Source organism: Myotis daubentonii, chromosome 12, assembly GCF_963259705.1.
Source record: "Myotis daubentonii chromosome 12, mMyoDau2.1, whole genome shotgun sequence".
In the NCBI taxonomy this organism is placed as follows: domain Eukaryota; kingdom Metazoa; phylum Chordata; class Mammalia; order Chiroptera; family Vespertilionidae; genus Myotis; species Myotis daubentonii.
This window is the reverse complement of record NC_081851.1, coordinates 65,150,115-65,170,998: the sequence shown is the minus strand read 5'-3', so window position 1 is coordinate 65,170,998 and position 20,884 is coordinate 65,150,115. Positions and strand designations below refer to the sequence as shown.

General features: G+C 38.2%; 1 protein-coding gene across 8 annotated transcripts in view; it reads left to right on the top strand.

Moving 5' to 3' along the window:
• Window positions 1-18,774, top strand: part of SPAST (spastin) — a 48,859-nt gene extending 30,085 nt beyond the window's left edge. For 4 of the 8 annotated variants that reach the window (XM_059660197.1, XM_059660195.1, XM_059660196.1 and 1 more), the window contains 5 exons: window positions 1,203-1,245; window positions 2,860-2,939; window positions 6,795-6,865; window positions 8,110-8,150; window positions 16,685-18,774. In XM_059660197.1, coding sequence (XP_059516180.1) covers window positions 1,203-1,245; window positions 2,860-2,939; window positions 6,795-6,865; window positions 8,110-8,150; window positions 16,685-16,807 — 358 coding nt within the window. In that variant the 3' untranslated portion in view covers window positions 16,808-18,774. Of the gene's footprint in view, window positions 1-1,202; window positions 1,246-2,859; window positions 2,940-3,852; window positions 3,916-6,794; window positions 6,867-8,109; window positions 8,151-16,684 lie in introns of those variants that run through there. The other 4 variants (XR_009448009.1, XR_009448011.1, XM_059660198.1 and 1 more) reach the window with 4 other exon arrangements.
• Window positions 18,775-20,884: the final 2,110 nt, after the last annotated feature.

Sequence of the window (20,884 nt, the reverse complement as noted above, 5' to 3'; positions counted from 1 at the left end):
TGGAAAACTCTATTCTCTGACATCTGTCTGTAATCTACAGTGTGTATCCTCCTTTCTCACTGTAATTTTCACTGCCCTATGCAGCCCTTTTTCATACATTTAAGTTATGTAAATATTACCTATTTAAAAATATATGAATATGTATTTTTATTTCCGAGAGAGGAAGGGAGAGGAAAAGAGACAAATAGTAACATGATGAGAGAGAAACATTGATCGGCTGCCTCCTGCACACCCACCCTCTGGAGATGGAGCCTGCAATCCGGGCATGTGCCCTGACTGGGAATTGAACCTGTGACCTCCTGGTGCATGGGACAATGCTCAACCAATTGAGCCACACCAGCCAGCCTGTTACCTAGTTTCTTTATGATGAAATTTACTTTTCTGTTTTTGTTGTCCTTGGTTTTAGTTGTTTTTATTTTCATAAAGACAGCAAAGATGTTTTTATTAAAATCTTATATCAGATACTTTCTTCTAAAGTGTTATTGCATGTTAAAAACATGCACATACCACCCTAGTTGGTTTGGCTTAGTGGATAAAGCATCTGCCTGTGGACTGAAGGGTTCCGGGTCCGATTCCAGTCAAGGGCACATGCCCCGGTTGTGGGCTTGATCCCCAGTAGGGGGCATGCAGGAGGCAGCTGATCAGTGATTCTCTCTCATCATTGATGCTTCTGTCTCTCTCTTTCTCTCACCCCCTTCCTCTTTGAAATCAATAAAAAAATAAATTAAAAAAAACAAACAAAACATTCACATACCTAGATGGTTAACTTGATTCTGACAGTATTGAATTAAGGACTTTAAAATATTAGCTAGAGCGCTAGCCAGTTTAGTTCAGTGGATAGCGAGTCGGCCTATGGACTGAAGGGTCCAGGGTTCAATTCCGGTCAAGGGCACATGCCCTGCTTGTGGGCTCAATCCCTAGTGTGAGGCGTGCAGGAGGCAGCCGATCAATGATTCTCTCTCATCATTGATGTTTCTCTCTCTCTCTTCCTCTCCCTCCCTCTCAGAAATCAATAAAAATATATATTTAAAATATTAACTGGAGAGTTTTAAAAGAGTAACTCTAAAAACAATTTTTTACATTGATGACTAAAATGCATTCACATGCTTTGAGCATTATACTTAAAGCTTTTTTCTTGTCATTGACTACTTAAACTGAGGTACCTTTAAATTCAAAATTCTATTTCTGAATCCTTCTTTTAGGCGTTTCACCAAACGGGTATATGTGTCTTTGCCAAATGAGGAGGTATGTATCTGTGATTTTCTTTTTTGATTTTTTTTTTTTTTTTTTTAAGCAGAATCAAGAACTACCACCTTGACAATATTGAGTCTTCCAACCCATGATACAACCACTTGGGAAACAGTTTGGCAGTTTCTTAAAAAAATAAACATAAACTTATCATAAGATCCACCAATCTACCCAGGATAAATTAAAACATATATCTATAAAAAGACATGTGCAAGAATTTTTATGGCAGCATTATAAATAATAGCCAGGAACTGCAAAGAATCTAAAATATTTATCAATTGGTGAATAGGTAGATAAATGAGGTATATCTACTTAATGGAATAATACTTAGCAACAAAAGGAATGAGCTACTTTTATGTGCTACTAGAGGCCCGGTGCACTAGGGTCCCTCAGCCTGGCCTGCGCCCTCTCACAGTCCGGGACCCCTCACTCCTTACCAGTTGGCTCGTTGCTCCTTAGCACTGCCATGGAAGCGGGAGAAGCTCCCTCCACAGCAGCTGCACTCACCAGCCGTGAGCCCTGCTTCTGGCTGAGCACACTGACCACCATGGTAGCTCCTGCATCAAGTGTCTGAACCTTGGTGGTCAGTGCATGTCATAGCAACCAGTCGTTCTGCCCATAGTTCCGCCATTAGGTCGATTTGCATATTAGGCTTTTATTATATAGGATAAATAATGTGGATGAACCTCAAACACATTACACCAGTGAAAGACACCAGATGTAAAATATTACACATCATAATTCCATTTATATGAAACTAGAGGCCCAGTGCATGACATTTGTGCACTGTGGGGCGGGGGGGGGGGTCCCCTCAGCCCGGCCTGCGCCCTCTCAGAGTCCAGGACCCCTCAGGGGATGTCTAACTGCTGGCTTAGGCCCAACAGTCAGACATCTTCCAAAGGGCCCTTAGCATTGCCACAGAGGTGAGAGAGGCTCCTGCCACCCCCGCTGCGCTCGCTAGCCATGTGACTGGCTTCTGGCTGAGTGTTGCTCCCCCTGTGGGAGCGCACTTACCACCAGGGGCAGCTCCTGCATTGAGTGTCTGGCCCCAGATGGTCAGTGCAGGTCATTCCGCCGTTCAGTCAATTTGCATATTAGCCTTTTATTATATAGGATGTTCAGAAAAGGCAAATTCTAGAAACATAAAGCAGATCCATGATTTTCTAAGGATAAGGGTGAGAGTGAGGATTAACAGCAAACAGGCATGAGTAAATTTTCTGGGTGATAGAAATGTTCTAAACTGGATTATGGTGATGGTTGCAAAACTCTTAGGTTTATTAAGTCATTGAATTACAATGCGTGAGATTCATGGATTCATACTTTTATAAAACTGTCTTGTTTTTGTTTGTAAATTATATTGTCTAGCTCAGACCTTTAATATCCTTGTTATTAACAATAGCTATGTCCTTAACGCTTTATTTCAATTATCTTTACCTCTCTCAGGAACTGTCAAGAAAAAGGTAGTTTTAAAGGACATGAGCGAGACTAAAATGTAGAGTGATTTGTGTAAGATCATTCAGTTCCTAAATGAGAATTAGGGTTTGAACCTGATTCCTAGTATTTTATTAAGCTAATTCTTAGGACTGATAATTTTTTAACATTTCTTTTCAGACACGACGACTTTTACTAAAAAATCTATTATGTAAACAGGGAAGCCCATTGACCCAAAAAGAACTAGCACAACTTGCTAGGTGAGTAATTTGATTTGGTCTGTTTTACAGCTTTCTTTTTTTTTTTTTTAAGGAATCTTTTTCTGTTTTGTTTAAAGTAAGCTCAAGTATAAAATGAGTAGTGTCTCACCCTCTGCTTCATTTACCTTCTTTCTTATCCCTTATTCTTATACGTATGGTACCTAAATTTCAATTTCTAGATCCTATACAAGACATGACCTAAATATGATGGTACTGTATTCTTTTTATAAATTAACTAAAACTTATAGTGTTATTAAAGTAATTTTTTAAATGTAAAATATCTCATATCTGCCCAAACCAACATACATTTTCTTATAAACTTCTTTTGCATTACACATAATTTTCTTTAACTTTTACATTTTTTTAAAAATATATACTTTATTGATTTTTTACAGAGAGGAAGGGAGAGAGATAGAGAGTCAGAAACATCGATGAGAGAGAAACATCGATCAGCTGCCAACTGCACATCTCCCACTGGGGATGTGCCCACAACCCAGGTACATGCCCTTGACCGGAATCGAACCTGGGACCCCTCAGTCCGCAGGCCGACGCTCTATCCACTGAGCCAAACCGGTTTCGGCAACTTTTACATTTTTAACTTTTTTTTTGAGTGGTACACTAGTAGAAACTAATATAGGAGATGCATTTGTGAATTTTAATCACTGGAAAATACATCATGAAGTAATATTCAGTAAGTATGTGAATAGCTAGTAATTTTAATAAACATTGAGTTCCTAGATAAGAATGAAAAAAGAACAAATGCATTACTTTGAAATAGTTGAGATCCTTCTTTGTCATTCCAATAAAGAATTCTGCTAATAATGTTTGATCTGTGTTCTTACTTAACATAGTACACAATAACTAAATGCTTTCTTTCCCTGGTTTATTTTCCTCTTTCCCTTTGCCTACCTAGTCCTTAGTTCCCTTTGATAATCTCTTGGCTACTCAGGATTCCCCACTATGGCATCCCATTCAGGTGTGCCTATTTTTGCCAATGACTTCTATCGAAGACTCTCCCTTCAACCTGTTTGTTTTACTTTTTTTTTTTTAATTAAATCTTTATTATTCAGATTATTACATTAGTTACTCTTTTTTCCCACCATAACTCCCCTCCACCCAGTTCCCACCCCACCCTCTGCCCTCACTCCCCACCCACTGCCCTCATCCATAGGTGCACGATTATTGTCCAGTCTCTTCCCTCACCCCCACACCTCTTTTCCCCCCCAAGAATAGTCAGTCCATTCCCTTTCTATGTCCCTGATTCTATTACAATCACCAGTTCATACTGTTCATCAGATTATTTATTCACTTGATTCTTAGATTCACTTGTTGATAGATGTGTATTTGTTGTTCATAATTTGTATCTTTTTCTTCTTCTTCCTCTTCTTAAAGGATACCTTTCAGCATTTCATGCAATACTGGTTTGGTAGTGATGAACTCCTTTAGCTTTTTCTTATCTGTGAAGCTCTTTATCTGGCCTTCACTTCTGAATGATAGCTTTGCTGGATAAAGTAATCTTGGTTGTAGGTTCTTGGTATTCATCACTTTGAATATTTCTTGCCACTCCCTTCTGGCCTGCAAAGTTTCTGTTGAGAAATCAGCTGACAATCGTATGGGTACTCCCTTGTAGGTAACTGATTTTCTTTCTCTTGCTGCTTTTAGGATTCTCTCTTTGTCTTTTGCTCTTGGCATTTTAATTATGATGTGTCTTGGTGTGGTCCTCTTTGGATTCCTTTTGTTTGGGGTTCTCTGCGCTTCCTGGACTTGGAAGTCTATTTCTTTCACCAGGTGGGGGAAGTTTTCTGTCATTATTTCTTCAAATAGGTTTTCAATATCTTGCTCTCTCTCATCTTCCGGCACCCCTATAATTCGGATGTTGGTACGCTTGAAGCTGTCCCAGAGGCTCCTTACACTGTCTTCATATTTTTGGATTCTTTTTTCATTTTGCTTTTCCAGTTGGGTGTTTTTTGCTTCTTCGTATTTCAAATCTTTGACTTGATTCTTGCGACCCTCTGGTCTGCTGTTGGGAGTCTGTATAATATTCTTTATTTCAGTCAGTGTATGCTTAATTTCTAGTTGGTTCTTTATCACAACATTGAGGGTCTCATTAGATTTCTTGAGGATCTCACTACATTTATCGGCAGTCTCACCAGTCTTCTTGAAGATCTCACTACATTTATCGGCGGTCTCACCAGTCTTTTCGAGGGCCTTATTAAATTTATTGGTGGCCTCTAGACAGTTCTTTAAAGACCTTAAAAGTGTGGTTTTGAACTCTATATCCAACAGTTTGCTTTCCTCCAATTCTGTCATTTGTGTCCTGTTTCTTTGTCTCGGCATTTTTTATGCTTTGCTGTGTCGATAGAGTGCCTTTCTGTGCTAAGTGTCCCAATTACCTGAGGTAGACACTCTTGGTGCACCCCCTTGTGGGCTTTGTGCACAGTCTTGTTGTAGTTAAGCCTTGCTTGTTGTAGTTATCACTGTGAGGAATTGACCTCCAGGCCAATTGGCTGTGAGAATCAGCTGTGTCTGCAGTGGGAGAACTTCTGTGCTGGAGACACCCCTCTGGGGCTAGACTTGCTTCGATGGGGCTTTGGTGCTCACTGAGTCTGCCCCCTGAGTGTGTCTTTTATGGTTCCACGGAGCTGCAAACTGGATGGTCCCACTCTGACCTCTGGGCTTCCTGGCTCCTGGATCTCTAAGGAGGTGCTATTCTAGCCTTTGCCTGAGGCTATCTAGCAAAAGTCTCCCTGCAGGGCTTGGGCGGGGCTGGTCCCACGGGATCAACAGAGCGGGGTTAGCAATTATGGCTGCTCTCAGTCTTGCCCTCAGAGGCTCTGCTTCTCAGTGTCCCAGTAATCGCTGCAAGCCCCACGGAGAGAAAGCTGCCCTAGGGTTCTGAGCGATGCCAGACAGTCCCGCTTCTCCCGTATGAGTCTGGGTCCCTAGAGACTCGCCCGAAACTGGAGCTCAGAGCCTGAGCCTCCCTCCCGATTGAAAACGACAACCGCGCCCTCAGCCGCCAGCCCGCTCCACATGCACTCCGCACCTTAGTATTTTACTTCAGCACTGCGCCTCCTCTGAGTCTCGGTATGCTTTTCTCTTTCCTCCTAGTTGTAGAACTTCCACTCAGCCAGCCTTCCTGTGGTTCTGGATGATGTCCGTTCCGTCTTTTAGTTGTATTTTTGAAGTGGTTGCTCGAGGCAGCAAACTCTGGTGTTTACCTATGCCGCCATCTTGGTTTCTCCTCTGTTTTACATTTTAAAAATTCTACTTTGTGATGTATTACAGAATTATACAACCAAAACCTATATAATTTTATTAACCAGTGTCACCCCAATAAATTCCATTAAAAAGCTGAAAAAAATAAACAAATAAAAGTGGTACACTTTATTAGAAACTGAATATAGGAGATACAGTCATGAATTTTAATCACAAATAAATAAATATTAAAAATAACAACATAAAATAATCTCCTTTGGCCCTCATTCCATTAAGTCAGTGCTCTTTGTCAAGACAAAGACTCATTAACTTTTAGAGAAGTAACTGCTTATGTATCAGTTGGCCAGCAAGGGCTTAGTTACTTTCCATGGGACATGTTTACAATGTAATGGAGACTCCTGGAGGTACAGTGTGCCTCAATCTAAAGGAATGGTTGTAATGATGCAAATTTGAGGCATTATAAATAAGGAGCCAGCAGCAAACTGTTCTGTTTGATTTTAGCAAGTGGGTCTTTCTGTGCACTTAAATCATACAGCAGTCTGCTTAAAGGCAAAGGTAAAGTAGGTTTTACCTTCTTACCCGTAGAATTTGAATCTGCAAAGATGAAACTGATTTGCTCTTTCTACTCATTCTCAGAATGACTGATGGATACTCAGGAAGTGATCTAACAGCTTTGGCAAAAGATGCAGCTCTGGGTCCTATCCGAGGTAGGTATACAAGTGCTGGAAACATTTATACCTCTTCATAAGACCATTTTAGAAGTTTAGTAAGTCTCTATTAGTGGGAAAGCAGTAAAGCTGTATCAGTGGAAAACTTGAGGTCCATTGAAATAAAGTATTTTCTAGATTTAAGGTTAGCAAACTTTTCTGTAAAGAGCCTGATGGTAAATATTTTAAGTTTGTGGGCTATATATGCTCTACATTGCATATTCTTGTTTTTTTCAAACAATCACACACACAAAAAAAAACCAAAAAATGTGAAACTATTTTTAGCTCACAGACCATCCAAAGATAGTCCATGGGTTAGTGGACCATGACCCCTCTTCTAGACAACAGGTTTCACTTGTTGATAGTAGCAAAGAAGCAGAAAACTCAAAAGAAAACTTTTTTAAGCAAGTAAAAAAGAATACTAAAGGGAAAATGTTCTTAACTTTTTTGTGTGCTTTTCATTTCAGTATTCTAATATCAATTGAAATTAATGTGTCTAAGGGAACTCATGTAACTATACTTTTATCATTGCATGTTAACTTTAGAAGACTTGCAGCAAAATATATCATGTGTTGCTATATTTTGATTCAGGATAATTTGTTGGTTCTGAAATACCACAACTGATCACTTCTAGGCTAGTTCGATTAAACTCGCTATGGTGTATCACTTTAGAGTAGATGTTCTGAACAACTTTGCCAAGGCCAGCATAGGCAGGTATACACTCAGATTACTTACTGGCTATGCTGATAAAATAGATCATGGGACATGCTGCTTTGGAGAATAATAAATGTAACTTTGAGAATATATTTTGTGACACTAAATATTTTAGCCAAACTTTCTTGCTATAAACCATGTTCAGATAGGGACTCAGAAACAATAGCTAATGTATAAATCACTTGTGGTTTTAGAATATTTTAGCTATTTTCTGAAGCAGACAAAAGTTGTTAGATTTTTTTTAAAGCTAGTGCCTTTTGTAAAAAACAATTTGAATTCTTTTAAGTTTACTCTCAAATTTGTAAAACCTGTTGTTTCTTGACAATATCCAAAAAAATTGAATGTCTTATAGTTACTCCTAAGAAAGAATATTATTCTAAGCATTTATACATTGTATGTGCTCTATTATATGTCTTTTTTAATATAATGATTTATATTGAACACATACTTTTAGGTCATTGTACTTGGTTTTGCTTTTCAGCACTTTAAACTTCAAAAAATTTTAAGTGGCTACCTTTTATATTTTGCAGAACTGAAACCAGAACAAGTGAAGAATATGTCTGCCAATGAGGTATATACTATATTACAATTGTCTTTTCTTGGTTTTGGTTCTCTATATTGTTAGATACATGTTTTGTCTGGATTTTATAGTTTATTTGATTAGAAACTAGAAAAAATTAACTTTGCCTCATTTAAAAAAATGGAGGCCTTCATAACTGGTGTGGCTCAGTGATTGAGTGTCGACCCACGAACCAGGTGATCACAGTTCAATTCCCGGTTAGGACACATGCCCGGGTTGCAGGCTCAATCCCCAGTAGGGGTCATGCAGGCGGCAGCTGATCAATGATTCTCTGTCATCATTGATGTTCCTATTCCTCTCTCCCTCTCCCTTCCTCTCTTTGAAATCAATGAGAACATATTTAAAATATATATATAGAGAGAGGCCTATCCAATTACAGTATATGTTGTTCATTGATAATGGACAAAAATATTGTACACATTAAATCATTTTCTAACCATTTATATTACATAAAAACTAAACAAGAAAAGTATAGGAGACGAAGATTTTATACATTATAAAAATAACTTGGAACAAATTAAGTCTTTGATGTTCTATTTTGTTTTTTAATGTTTTCCTCCTTATAAAAGCAATGCAATTAACATTGTAATGCAATTTACTATATTTTCTTAATATGGTAGACCCTCTTATGAAATGCTAAAGAATTTATTTTGAAAAATACTGCCTGCCTATAAAATATAAATTGGAAATGCAGAATGATCATAACTGTGTGAACAAACTTTTAAAAACAACTTGCATTATATTTGTAACTTACCTGTCAGAGATATTTTTTGCTGCCCAAGTTTCAACAGCTATTGAGGAGACATTGAACTCTTAACATAGAAAATGAGTACATTTTGACAGTCCTCTTTCTTCAAACTTTTAAGTAAATTTATGTTGTCTTCAGGCATTTGTGCATGGTGGTTCATCACCTACATTACTAAGAAAGTCCTCACACTTCTTGCAGCCACCCTTTCATTTTAGCAGTCTAGTTTGCCTAAAGTGTATTTGGCATGAATGAAACTTAGGAATACAGAATTCCACATACCCACTCTGGTGTTTAACTACTATACCTTAAAAATCACATTTAGGCCTTTGGCTGAGTGGTTCAGTTGGTTTGTGTGTCCTCCCATACACCAAAAGGTTGCAGGTTCGATCCCCAGTCCAGGTGCGTACAGGATGCAACCAATCTATGTTTCTCTCTCACATCACTCTTTCTCTTTCTCCTTTCCTCTGTCTAAAAATCAATAAAAACATATCCTCAGGTGAAGATTAAAAATTTTTTAAAATTCACATTTCAAGTATAAATTCCAATTCATTTTATCTGATGTATAATTTTAATTCCACATTTAAAAAAAATTTTAATATATCATTACTATACAATTTGTGTTTCAAATGTGTCATGGATTTTTTTAAAATATATATATTTTATTGATTTTTTACAGAGAGGAAGGGAGAGGGATAGAGAGTTAGAAACATCGATGAGAGAGAAACATCGATCAGCTGCCTCCTGCACACCTCCTACTGGGGATGTGCCCACAACCAAGGTACATGCCCTTGACCAGAATCGAACCTGGGACCCTTCAGTCCACAGGCCGATGCTCTATCCACTGAGCCAAACCAGTTAGGGCGTCTTAGGGATTTTTAATAGTTTAAATATAATGTATTAACAATATCCTATAAACATATTGTGTTTTAAATGTTCTTATACTCATAGCATAAACCTAATAGTACTTTTCTACAAAAAGTAAGCATCAGGCATGAATTATTTCTTCACACACTACTCTCTGACTTGGATCAAGGATAGGTAAACTTGATATCTCATAATCTGGCCTCGTAGGTTGAGGAAAGGCCTTATGTCTGACATTTTAGACCTCTGTGTTTGTCCCTTGAAAAGACCACATAGCCCGGCCAGCATGTCTCAGTGGTTGAGTGTTGACCTGTGAACCAGGAGGTCACAGTTCGATTCCTGGTCAGGGCACATGCCTGGGTTGCAGGCTCGGTCCCCAGTGTGAGGTATGCAGGAGGCAGCCGATCAATGATTCTCTCTCATCATTGGTGTTTCTATCTCTCTCTCCCTCTCCTTTCCTCTCTGAAATTAAGAAAAATATTTTTTTTTAAAAGAAAGAAAGACCATACAAGTAAAGGAAACAAACAAGGCAATAATGAGGTAAAACCACCAGCTGGCAAATTTTAGTAAGAAGTGGTGTGCAAGTTCTCAGTTGACTTCACAGGCAACATCCCTCAGCCCCACTTTTGCAAGTGTTCTTCACTCGGTCTCAAGCTCCTAGGCCGTGGCACTTTCTATGCAGATCCCCAAGGAAGGCCACTTGCTTATACATAAAATGGAATGCTTTAATAAACTTGCATTAATATCTTACAATAATTTTATGAAAGCAAGTAGGTGGCTGCTTAGAAAATAGTAGAAATTCTTAGGAATCTTTCCATTATTTCATGAGAAAAGAAATCTGTTTACCATTGATAGTGGCTCTGTTAACCGTTGTATATGTTTTACCCATCCTGAGAATATACATAAAACCAAACTTTCTTCTTCACTGAACAAAGTCAACCCAAATATGATTCCTGTTTATTTGAAGAGTAAAGAAATTTTGAGTCTATATTCTTTTTTTAAAAAAAAACTTTTATGTTCTTATGATTATAAAACAAGGTAGTCATTCTGTTGCTGTAGGTATTTATAGCTATACTAGAGGCCCAGTGCACGAAATTCATGGATGGATAGGGTTCCTAGCAGCTGCTGGCTGCCAGCCAGGGCTTCCCTTCCCCCAGCTTCCTGCCACTGCTAGCCAGGGTGGGATCAGAAGGGGGGAAGGGGAGGTCGTGGGTGGTTGGCTGGCTAGCCCCACCCCCAGGTCAGACTTCCAGTTGAGGGGACAATTTGCATATTAGGCTTTTATTATATAGGATAGGATAAAAATTTATCCCAAAACTTAGCAGCTTAAAACATTTATTATCTCACATTTTCACAGAGTCAGGAATATGGGTGCAGCTTAGCTGAGTCCTCTGATTCAATCTCTCTCAGCAGGGTGCAAAGCTTTGGCCCATAGTCTCTTATAAAGCTGGAAGCAAGATGTTGGCTGGCAGTCTAGTCATTGCAAGGCTCAACTGGGGAAAGATCTGCTTCAAAGCTCACTTGTGCTTCTTTGCCAGATTCATTTCCAATCATGCGTTGTTGGGCTGACAGCCTCGGTTTTCTCTGGCTATTGGCTGAAGGCTGTCTTCACTTCCTTGCTACATACGCCTCTCAAACATAGTAGTTTGCTTCATCAAAGCAAGCAGGCCAGGAAGACAAGAGTGCCAGAAAGATGGTAGTCATAGTCTTTATACTTAATCCTGAAGGTGACATTCCATCAGTTTTGCTGTAGTATTCTATTCTTTTTTTTTTTTTTTTTAATATATTTTTACTGATTTCAGAGAGGAAGGGAGAGGGAGAAAGAAACATCAGTGATGAGAAAGAATCATTGATCGGCTGCCTCCTGTACGCCCCCTACTGGGGATCGAGCCTGCAATCCGGGCATGGACCCTTGACCAGAACCAAACTCAGGATCCTTCAGTCCACAGGCCAACACTCTATCCACTGAGCCAAACCAGCTAGGGCTGTAGTCTTCTATTATGAGGTCCAGTTTACATTCAGGGAAGGGATTTCTCAAAGGCATATAATAAGAGGTGGAAGTCATCAGAAGATGCCCACGACATGTGTAAATCAATTATAATTATTACAAATTTTTTTATGGTTAAAGTGTCACATTTGGCCAGTGAAATCTGTTTTTATATGAAGATGAACCCACTCAACACTACTTGAGAACGTTGAAAAGCACTTTTGCTTACTGTGGGCAAGGCATATCTTAAATTTGCCTCTCCCAAGACATGGAATCAGCAACTCTGTAGAAACCCTGGTTCTTTTTATTTTTTTAATCCTCACCCGAGGACATGCTTACTGATTTTAGAGAGAGAGAGGAAGGAAGAGATAGAAAAACATTGATGTGAGAGAGCAACATCGTTCAGCTGCCTTCCCGCATGCATCCCAATTAGGGATCGATCCTGGAACCTTTTGATGTATGGGACAATGCTTCAGCCAACTGAGCCACCCTGCCAGGGCGAGCCCTGGTTCATTTTCATGAAGAAGAATATTAAGACTCTGTGTATAGAAATGCATCTTCTTTGCTGGCAATAAGCAAAATCTAAAAACAAGCCAGTCTGTTCTGTAGAGCCACCAAAAAGTTCAGGTTTGAGGACAACAAACAGTTCTGAAACTGGGGTAAAGTTGAGAGTGAAATAGGATTAGTTGAAAGTCTATTTAAGAAGCAATTAGACACCAGATCCAATTCCCCACATAATACAGCTGAGCAACTCTCCTTTTACCAAAACAGGACCTTTTAAGAAAACTAAGAATAAAAAAGAACTTCTTTAACCCCTTCAAGGGCATTTAGTGGTTGCTGTGATACTCTGCCAAGATTTCCCTTCAGGACTGCAGAGTCTTAGCTGGTGGGAAGGTTGGCAGCTGACAGCTCTCAATTGAATCACTCTCCAGGCATTGCCCTCAGGCCAAAAGACTCTTCACTCAGGGTCATACTCAGTACCTGAGGACAGCCCTTACCCAATGCCTGGTTGATGTGGGGTATAAAGGCCAGGCCCCTTTGCCTCAAAGTAGGACAACTCTCTGAAAGGCATGACTATACCAGGAGGAAACAGAAAGTAGAACTTTTTTTTTAAAGAAAAGATACCATTTATTTTATCAGGAGCAAAAATGTAAAGTACCAATGATGAATATTTTAAAAGATACCTTGCTTGGCTGGTGTGGCTCAATTGGTTGAGCATCATCCCATTGCCAGTTTGATCCCCGGGTCAGGGCATGTGAGGGAGGAAACTAATTGATGTTTCTCTCTCACATCCATGTTTCTCTCTCCCCACTCTCCCTTCTTTTCTCTGTAAAATTAATAAAAATATATATATTTTAAAAAGATTTACAAGTCTTTTCCTGAAAAAAATATATAGAAAAACATTTTTAAAGATTTTAATAAATAAATGGAAGGATATACCACATCTTTGTATTTGAAGACTCAATATAATAAAAATGTCAGTTTTTAAAAAAACAAAACACACATACTAACTTGGTTTTTATTAATGCTATGTTAACTTAGCCCACTCCAATGACAAGAGCCTGAAAACACATATTTTTATATTTTAATATATTTTATTGATTTTTTACAGAGAGGAAGGGAGAGGGATAGAGAGTTGGAAACATTGATGAGAGAGAAACATCGATCAGCTGCCTCCTGCACACTCCCCACTGGGGACGTGCCCTCAATCAAGGTACATGCCCTTGACCGGAATCAAACCTGGGACCCTTGAATCCGCAGGCTTACGCTCCATCCACTGAGCCAAGCCGGTTAGGGCAACACACATATTTTTAAAATATGTCCTGGCCAGTGTGTTTCAGTAGTTAGAGTGTCAGCCCTCTCACCTAAGGGTCAAGGGTTCAATTCCAGCCAAGGACACATACCTCATTGTAGGCTGCATTCCCGTGGGCACATGCAGGAAACAACCAGTCGATGTGTCTCTCTCACTTCAGTGTTTCTCTCTCTCTGTCTCTCCCCCTCCCTTCCACTCTAAAAATCAATGGGGAAAAAATATTCTCAAGTGAGTGTTTACCCAGGCCCTGGTCAGGGCATGTGTAGGAGGCAACTGATCCATGTTTCTCTCACATCAATATTTCTCTCTCCTCACCCCCGTCCCTCTCTGGAATCAGTGAAAAGAAACAAACAAAAAATATCTTTGTTATTTATTTTCCCTCTTTGCTGAACAAGCAAAGTTGCTATTTCCTGTTGTAAACATTAGTCTCTTTACTAACTTTAAATTACCATACATAGATATATGTTTACATACACCATATTATACACTTAAATTAGAATTTCATCAAAAGCTTTTAAAACCTTAATTTTTAAAAAAATATATCTTACTGATTTTTTACAGAGAGGAAGGGAGAGGGATAGAGAGTTAGAAACATCGATCAGCTGCTTCCTGCACACCCCCTACTGGGGATGTGCCCACAACCAAGGTACCCTTGACCGGAATCGAACCCGGGACCCCTCAGTCCACAAGCCGACACTCTATCCACTGAGCCAACAAGTAACTATTTTTTAATCTGCACCTGAGGATTTTTCTGTTGTTGTTGTGTTTTTTTAATTGATTTTTAGAGAGAGAGGAAAGGAGAGAGAAAGAGAAACTTGGATTGGTTGCCGACTAGGACTCAAACCCCCCACTTATTAGTGTAAAACTGCACTCCCCAGCCAGGGCTACTGACAGTTTTTAATACTAGTCATTTTGTGCCAAATTCCATTTCGCCTTTTGAAAATCCTTAGGTAATGAACTCAGCATTATTTTATTCTACATTCTTAAAGCCAATTATAGTGTCAGAAATAAGACCACATTAATATAAAAATGTATTACAGCCTCGCTGGTTTGGCTCAGTAGATAGAGTGTCAGCCTGCAGACTAAAAGGTCCCGTGTTCGATTCCAGTCAAGGGCACATGCCCAAGGTTTCGGGCTCAATCCCCAGTAGGGGGCGTGCAGGAGGTGGCCAATCAATGATTATCATCACCAATGTTTCTGTCTCTCTCCCTTCCTCTCTGAAATCAATAAAAATATATTTTTAAAAAATGCATCATAAGCAGTATTAATGTTAGAATATTTCAGATGCATGCATCATACATGTTGTAGTTAAAAACAACATTTGCTTAGCCCTAGCTGGTTTGGCTCAGTGGATAGAGCGTCGGACTGTGGACTGAAGGATCCGGGTTCTATTCCAGTTCAAGGCCTATTCCTGGGTTGCTGGCTTAATACAAAGTGGGGGGTGTTCAGGAGGCAGCCAATCAATGATTCTCTCTCATCATTGATGTTTCTATCTCTCTTTCCCTCTCCCTTTCTCTCTGAAATAAATAAAAATATATTTTAAAAACAAAACAAAAAACATTTGGTTAAAAGTCCTACATGCTTCTTATAAACCTCTCTTTTCTTTCTAGTAAACCTAGCATGAATGTTAGCTAGAGTATATAGTGAGTGAGACTTGAGAATGTAAATTCTATGAACCTATAAACAAAAAAAATTGGAAGGAGATAAGGAGTGGTTGTCTATCTAATGGTGGAACTATGAGTGAGTGGTTCTTTTTCTGCTTGTCTGTATTTTGCCAAATTATCTCTAATGAGTGAGTCTTGTTTTGATAATGGGAAAATATGATTTAAAATGTTAATACATAGGAAACTAAACATATGTAATAAAAATATATTAGTATAGCATTTTTATAAGATTTCCTATATAGCAATCTTATCTAATATACAAGATGGGGCAAAAGTAAGTTTACCATTGTTCTTATTGGAAATAACACAACCATCTATAACAGTGGTTCTCAACCTTCCTAATGCCGCGACCCTTTAATACAGTTCCTCATGTTGTGGTGACCCCCAACCATAAAATTATTTTCGTTACTACTTCATGACTGTAATTTTGCTACCGTTATGAATCGTAATGTAAATATCTGATATGCAGGATGTATTTTCAGTTATAAATTGAACATAATTAAAGCATAGTGATTAATCACAAAAACAACATGTAGCCAAAACCGGTTTGGCTCAGTGGATAGAGCGTTGGCCTGCGGACTGGAGGGTCCCAGGTTCGATTCCGGTCAAGGGCATATACCTGGGTTGCGGGCATATCCCCAGCAGGAGATGTGCAGGAGGCAGCTGATCGATGTTTCTAACTCTCTATCTCTCTCCCTTCCTCTCTGTAAAAAATCAATAAAATATATTTAAAAAAAAACACATGTAATTATATATGTGTTTTCTGATGGTCTTAGGCGACCCCTGTGAAAAGGTCATTCAACCCCCAAAGGGGTCGCAACCCACAGGTTGAGAACCGCCAATCTATAATAATAAAAGTATAATACGCTAATTAGACCAGACAGCTGAACAACCTTCCGGATGTCCTTCTGGACAACCTTCCGGATGAGGCCAGGGCTGCAAGGCAGGCCACCACAGCTGTGAGGGCTGAGCCCCTTGCACGAATTTTGTGCATCGGGCCTCTAGTTAATAATATAAGAATAAACTCTATGTGTCCCATACTTACAACTATAAACCTACTTTTGCCCAACCTATATGTAAAATAAGATAATTGGCATGATTTTAAAGAATTCATCTACTGCCCTAGCTGGTTTGGCTCAGTGGATAGAGCATTGGCCTGCGGACTGAAAGGTCCCAGGTGCAATTCCAGACAAGGGCACATGCCCTGGTTGCTGGCTCGATCCCCAGTAGGGGGCATGCAGGAGGCAGCCAATCATGGATTCTCTCTCATCATTGATGTTTCTAACTATCTTTCCGCTCCCTTCCTTTCTGAAATCAATAAATACATATATATTTTAAAAATTCATCTACATATGTTTCTATCATTAATAAATAGTAACATTTGATCCATTTTGGGGTTAACTACTGTATGTGTTCATCATTTGTATTTTCATATGCTTTTTAAAAATCTAGATGAGAAATATTCGATTATCTGACTTCACTGAATCCTTGAAAAAGATAAAACGCAGCGTGGGCCCTCAAACCTTAGAAGCATACATACGTTGGAACAAGGACTTTGGAGATACCACTGTTTAAGAAAATACCTTTGTAAGCCTGCAGAACATTTTCTTATCAAGGGAGAAACCACCATCTTCAGTGAATAGTTATCAGCTACAGAAACTCAGCCTAAGTTTACAGGACTTTTTAGAGTCTTATAATTATTTATGCATCCCAGAAGATAAACCATAAAACAAATTTAAATAAAATATACAATGCAAATGGAATATTTTGTTTAAGGCCTTCTTGCCTTGATAGTAATCGCTATCCCGATGGGCAGGGTAAGTTAGAGCACAATAAACACTGGTTCTTGTCTTCTTTACCAATTTAATCAGAATGTAAATAATAATTTATATATGTGTTACAGATGAAAGTATTCAGAGACAGTAAAGGGTGAAAGACACAACAGCCAATGGTTGTCTTCTGATGTCTTTTTTTAAAATAGTAATTTTTCCCATTTTCCTTTCCTACTGTTGTCTTTACTATGGGTGATTGGAATGCCAAACATTTTCTTTTTTTTTTCCTTTTCTTTTTACAAATTGTGTGCCAAATGAAACTTTTTTCTGTGTAACAGAAATAGGAAAAAGGATTTTGAAGGCTTTTTCTCCATAAAACTACAGACATTAAACAATTGTGTTCTTTTCACTTTTTTATTTTTCTAGTTCCTTTCTACCAAACAATTTATAAAGTAATATGAGAACAACAAAATAAGTCTAATAAAAGAGGAGAAATTTGCAAGTTTTGAGTCACTCTGTCATACAAATGATCAATCCTTGTGTGACCACAGTACTTTTTTTAAAAATATATTTGCCAGAAATCTATTGAGACTGTTAACTTATTCCTAATGGAATTTATTTCCTGCTAGAATTATCCTAATACTTAAGAAAGCCAATTTTAACAGCTGTAAAAGTGGTTCCTGTGTGAGAGAAGGGAAGTACTGGGAGCTAAGACATTTCTAATTCATGATTATTACTTTCTTACTGTTTACAGGATAATGATAAGCCAGTGGATCTACCATCTTTTATTCTTTATAATTATTAATCCCGTCAATGAAACTTTAAAAGTTACTGAATTTTTATAAATTGCATACATTTTGTAGGTTTCTTGTGCTCACTTTGTTAACAAACAACTTGTAGTCTGTTAATCTGCCTTTTGTTCCCCCAAAATGTACAGTAATTCCATTTCTTATTTGTATAAGTATGCCTGAATTTTTATTATAAAAATGTCATTGTAGGAAGTAGAAATTCGTTATGACCTTTTAAATATTGTAATAAAGGCAAATGGATATTTGCCCTTAGTTTACTGGTTAAAAGTTTGTTTACAGAAATTTTCTTTGGTGCTTTTGTGTAAAATGCCGTGGGTGGAAAGAATAGTTTTATAGTAGGAACAAAGATGATTTTTCATTTGGGAAAAATATCTTTGGTTTTGAGAGAACAAATTAAAACCTTGCCCCTGCTAGATAAGAATTTTATAATGAAGATACACATTCTTTTTTTTTTTTTTTTAACATTCTTCTTAGTTTTACTCCTACTCTTGGTAAAATTTGACCAAGTTTTATTTTAAGCTGTGTTTCTTTCATAGAAGGACCGTGAAAATAGAATAATGATAATAGTAGAAGGTGTAAGGGGTTGGTTCGGTCTTTTTCAATATAGAAGTTGCTGAGATTTTTAAAATTAATATTAGACTTAGATTGTAACCTTTTAGATTTTGCATTGAACTCTGTGTCACTTCCTAAAAGGTAATGCTTAAACATTAAATTATAGTGTGCTCTTCATGTTAATAAGGCAGAGTTTTGTAAGCTAAATTAAAACTTACTGATGCCCGGCCAGTGTGACTCAGTGATTGAATGTCGACCCATGAACCAGGAGGTCACACACCTGGGTTGTGGGCTCCATCCCCAATTGGGGGAGTCATGTAGGAGGTGCCAATTGATGATTCTTTCTCACCATTGATGTTCTATTTCTCTCTCCCTCTCCCTTCCTCTCTCTGAAATCAATAAAAACATTTTTTTTAAAAAGAAATAGATCATTTAAAAAAAAAAGGACCTATTGATGTACTGGTCTCTAAGCCAAGGGAAAGAATACTATCAAGATATCTTAAGTGTAAAAGCTTATTCTAAGACAATTTGCCCAGTGAGGTTATCAGATCTCTGACCTGCAGTATGCTTTGGGCTTGGAAATAATTAGAGGAAAAGCAGATGCTAGAATTCTAATTTAAGTAAATATATAGTAGTCTTTGTTTATAGTGTAAAGTTCTTTATATTTTGTACAAAAAACAAAAAACTAGTTCTTTTGGTAGAATGAATTACAGTTTGGTTTTAGACTATAAGTCAAAGGATTTTCCTTTAAATGCTGGTTTCTATTTTAATCTGGTATTTTGTACTTTTCTTCACAAGAAATACATTAAAAGGTTTGATTGCATAAAGTGGTTTTTATCCTAATGGACTTGAAATAAATTACAAACTTTATTTTGCCTTTAATTTTTTTATTTGAAACTTTTAGATTTCAGAGGTTGCAGTCTAGTAATAGAGTAGCTTGTATTGGATTAACTCTCTTGCCAACAATTTTAAACTTTGAATAAAATATAAAAGACAGGAGAGCAAACAGGCATCAACTGCACAAACTAATATACTAGCTTTTACCCAGAGGGAAATTTCCAGTTTGTGCAGTGTGCTTGGAAATAGAATGTGACAGTCTTGCTCAGCTGAGGGATTGTTAGGGTCTTCTAGAACAGCTGGAAATTAGGAAGGAAATCTTGAAAAGGAGAGAGCTTCAAACATATAAGCCCCAAAATCTGTCTACAGATTCCTTTCAAATTGTACTTGTGAAAGGACTGGAGATAGGAGAGGCAGTTAGGGAAGGGTCCATGGGAAAGGAATGCATACGTGAAGGACTGAAGGATGGAGCCAGCTCCAATAACACTACAGTGTTTATCTTACAAAAGGAAGGGTGAGAACCTAGTGAGCTTGGAAACTTTGAAACTGGTACTAGGCAGGGAAAGGGGGAAATTGGCCAATTAGGGGAAAACACGAGGTGTCAGAAAATGAGGAAGGGTCCAGTTAGAAAGCATGTACAAAGAAGCTGCCAGCATTTATAAATCCTTAGACAAAGAGTCTCACTGGGTCTTTTTCCCATTTTAGGGACCCCTCCCCAGGGGGAGATTTTATATGCCTGCAATAAATTTCCATGCTTTTGCTAAAAATCTTTTAGTCCGAGATTGTTTATTCTTCACACTTCATAGGACAAGAACCTGGAGTCCAGCTTGCCATTCTGGGTATCACTTGTGCAATGTAATATTCAGAGGAACCCAGCAGAAAGCAATAGTTGAATTTAAGGAACTGAGTAGAGGTAGCAACTGCTAGGGTAATACAGTTTGAAATTAAAATTCCACTAAAAGGAGTGTATACTTTGGGATACCCATTGAAACCAAAGGGAGGAAGGACAACAACCCAGAACTAAGCACTGTACTTTATGGGCAAAATGGAAAGAAACTCATTGTAACAAAGTTTAAACTCAATCTTTCACAGCTTCCAGGCTATGATTTCACAGCAAGAAGGTGGCTATTTGCAAGCCAATGAGAGCTTGATTTTTCTTACTGTCAGAGAAAGTTATTACTTATGAATTCAAAAAGGGCAAAACCTAGAATGAAACCTGTGGGGTTCGGTTGAAATTGGATTTAAGAGTATGAATTCATGCCCTGGCCAGTTTTGCTCAGTGGCTAGAGCTTTGGCCTGTGGACTGAAGGGTCCCAGGTTCGATTCTGGTCAAGGGCACATGCCTGGGTCACAGGTTCGATCCCCACTAGTGGGCATGCAGGAGGCCATGATTCTCTCTCATCAAATGATGTTTCTATCGCTTGCCCTCTCCCTTCCTCTCTGAAATCAATAAAAATATATTTTTTTAAAAGAGTATGAATTCATGATTGAAGACAAAAGTAGATAAATGTAGATACATGAGAATGTACATATATGCTCACATACGTATTTCTCTAATTCTCTTCATTGAGTTCTCATGGCTTGCCTTCAAAATTCTTCACTGTCTTATTCTGCTAAAGCTGCCACATTTTTACATGTTTTTTTTAGAGCAGCACCTCATTTCTTGTTATCAAAATCTTAGT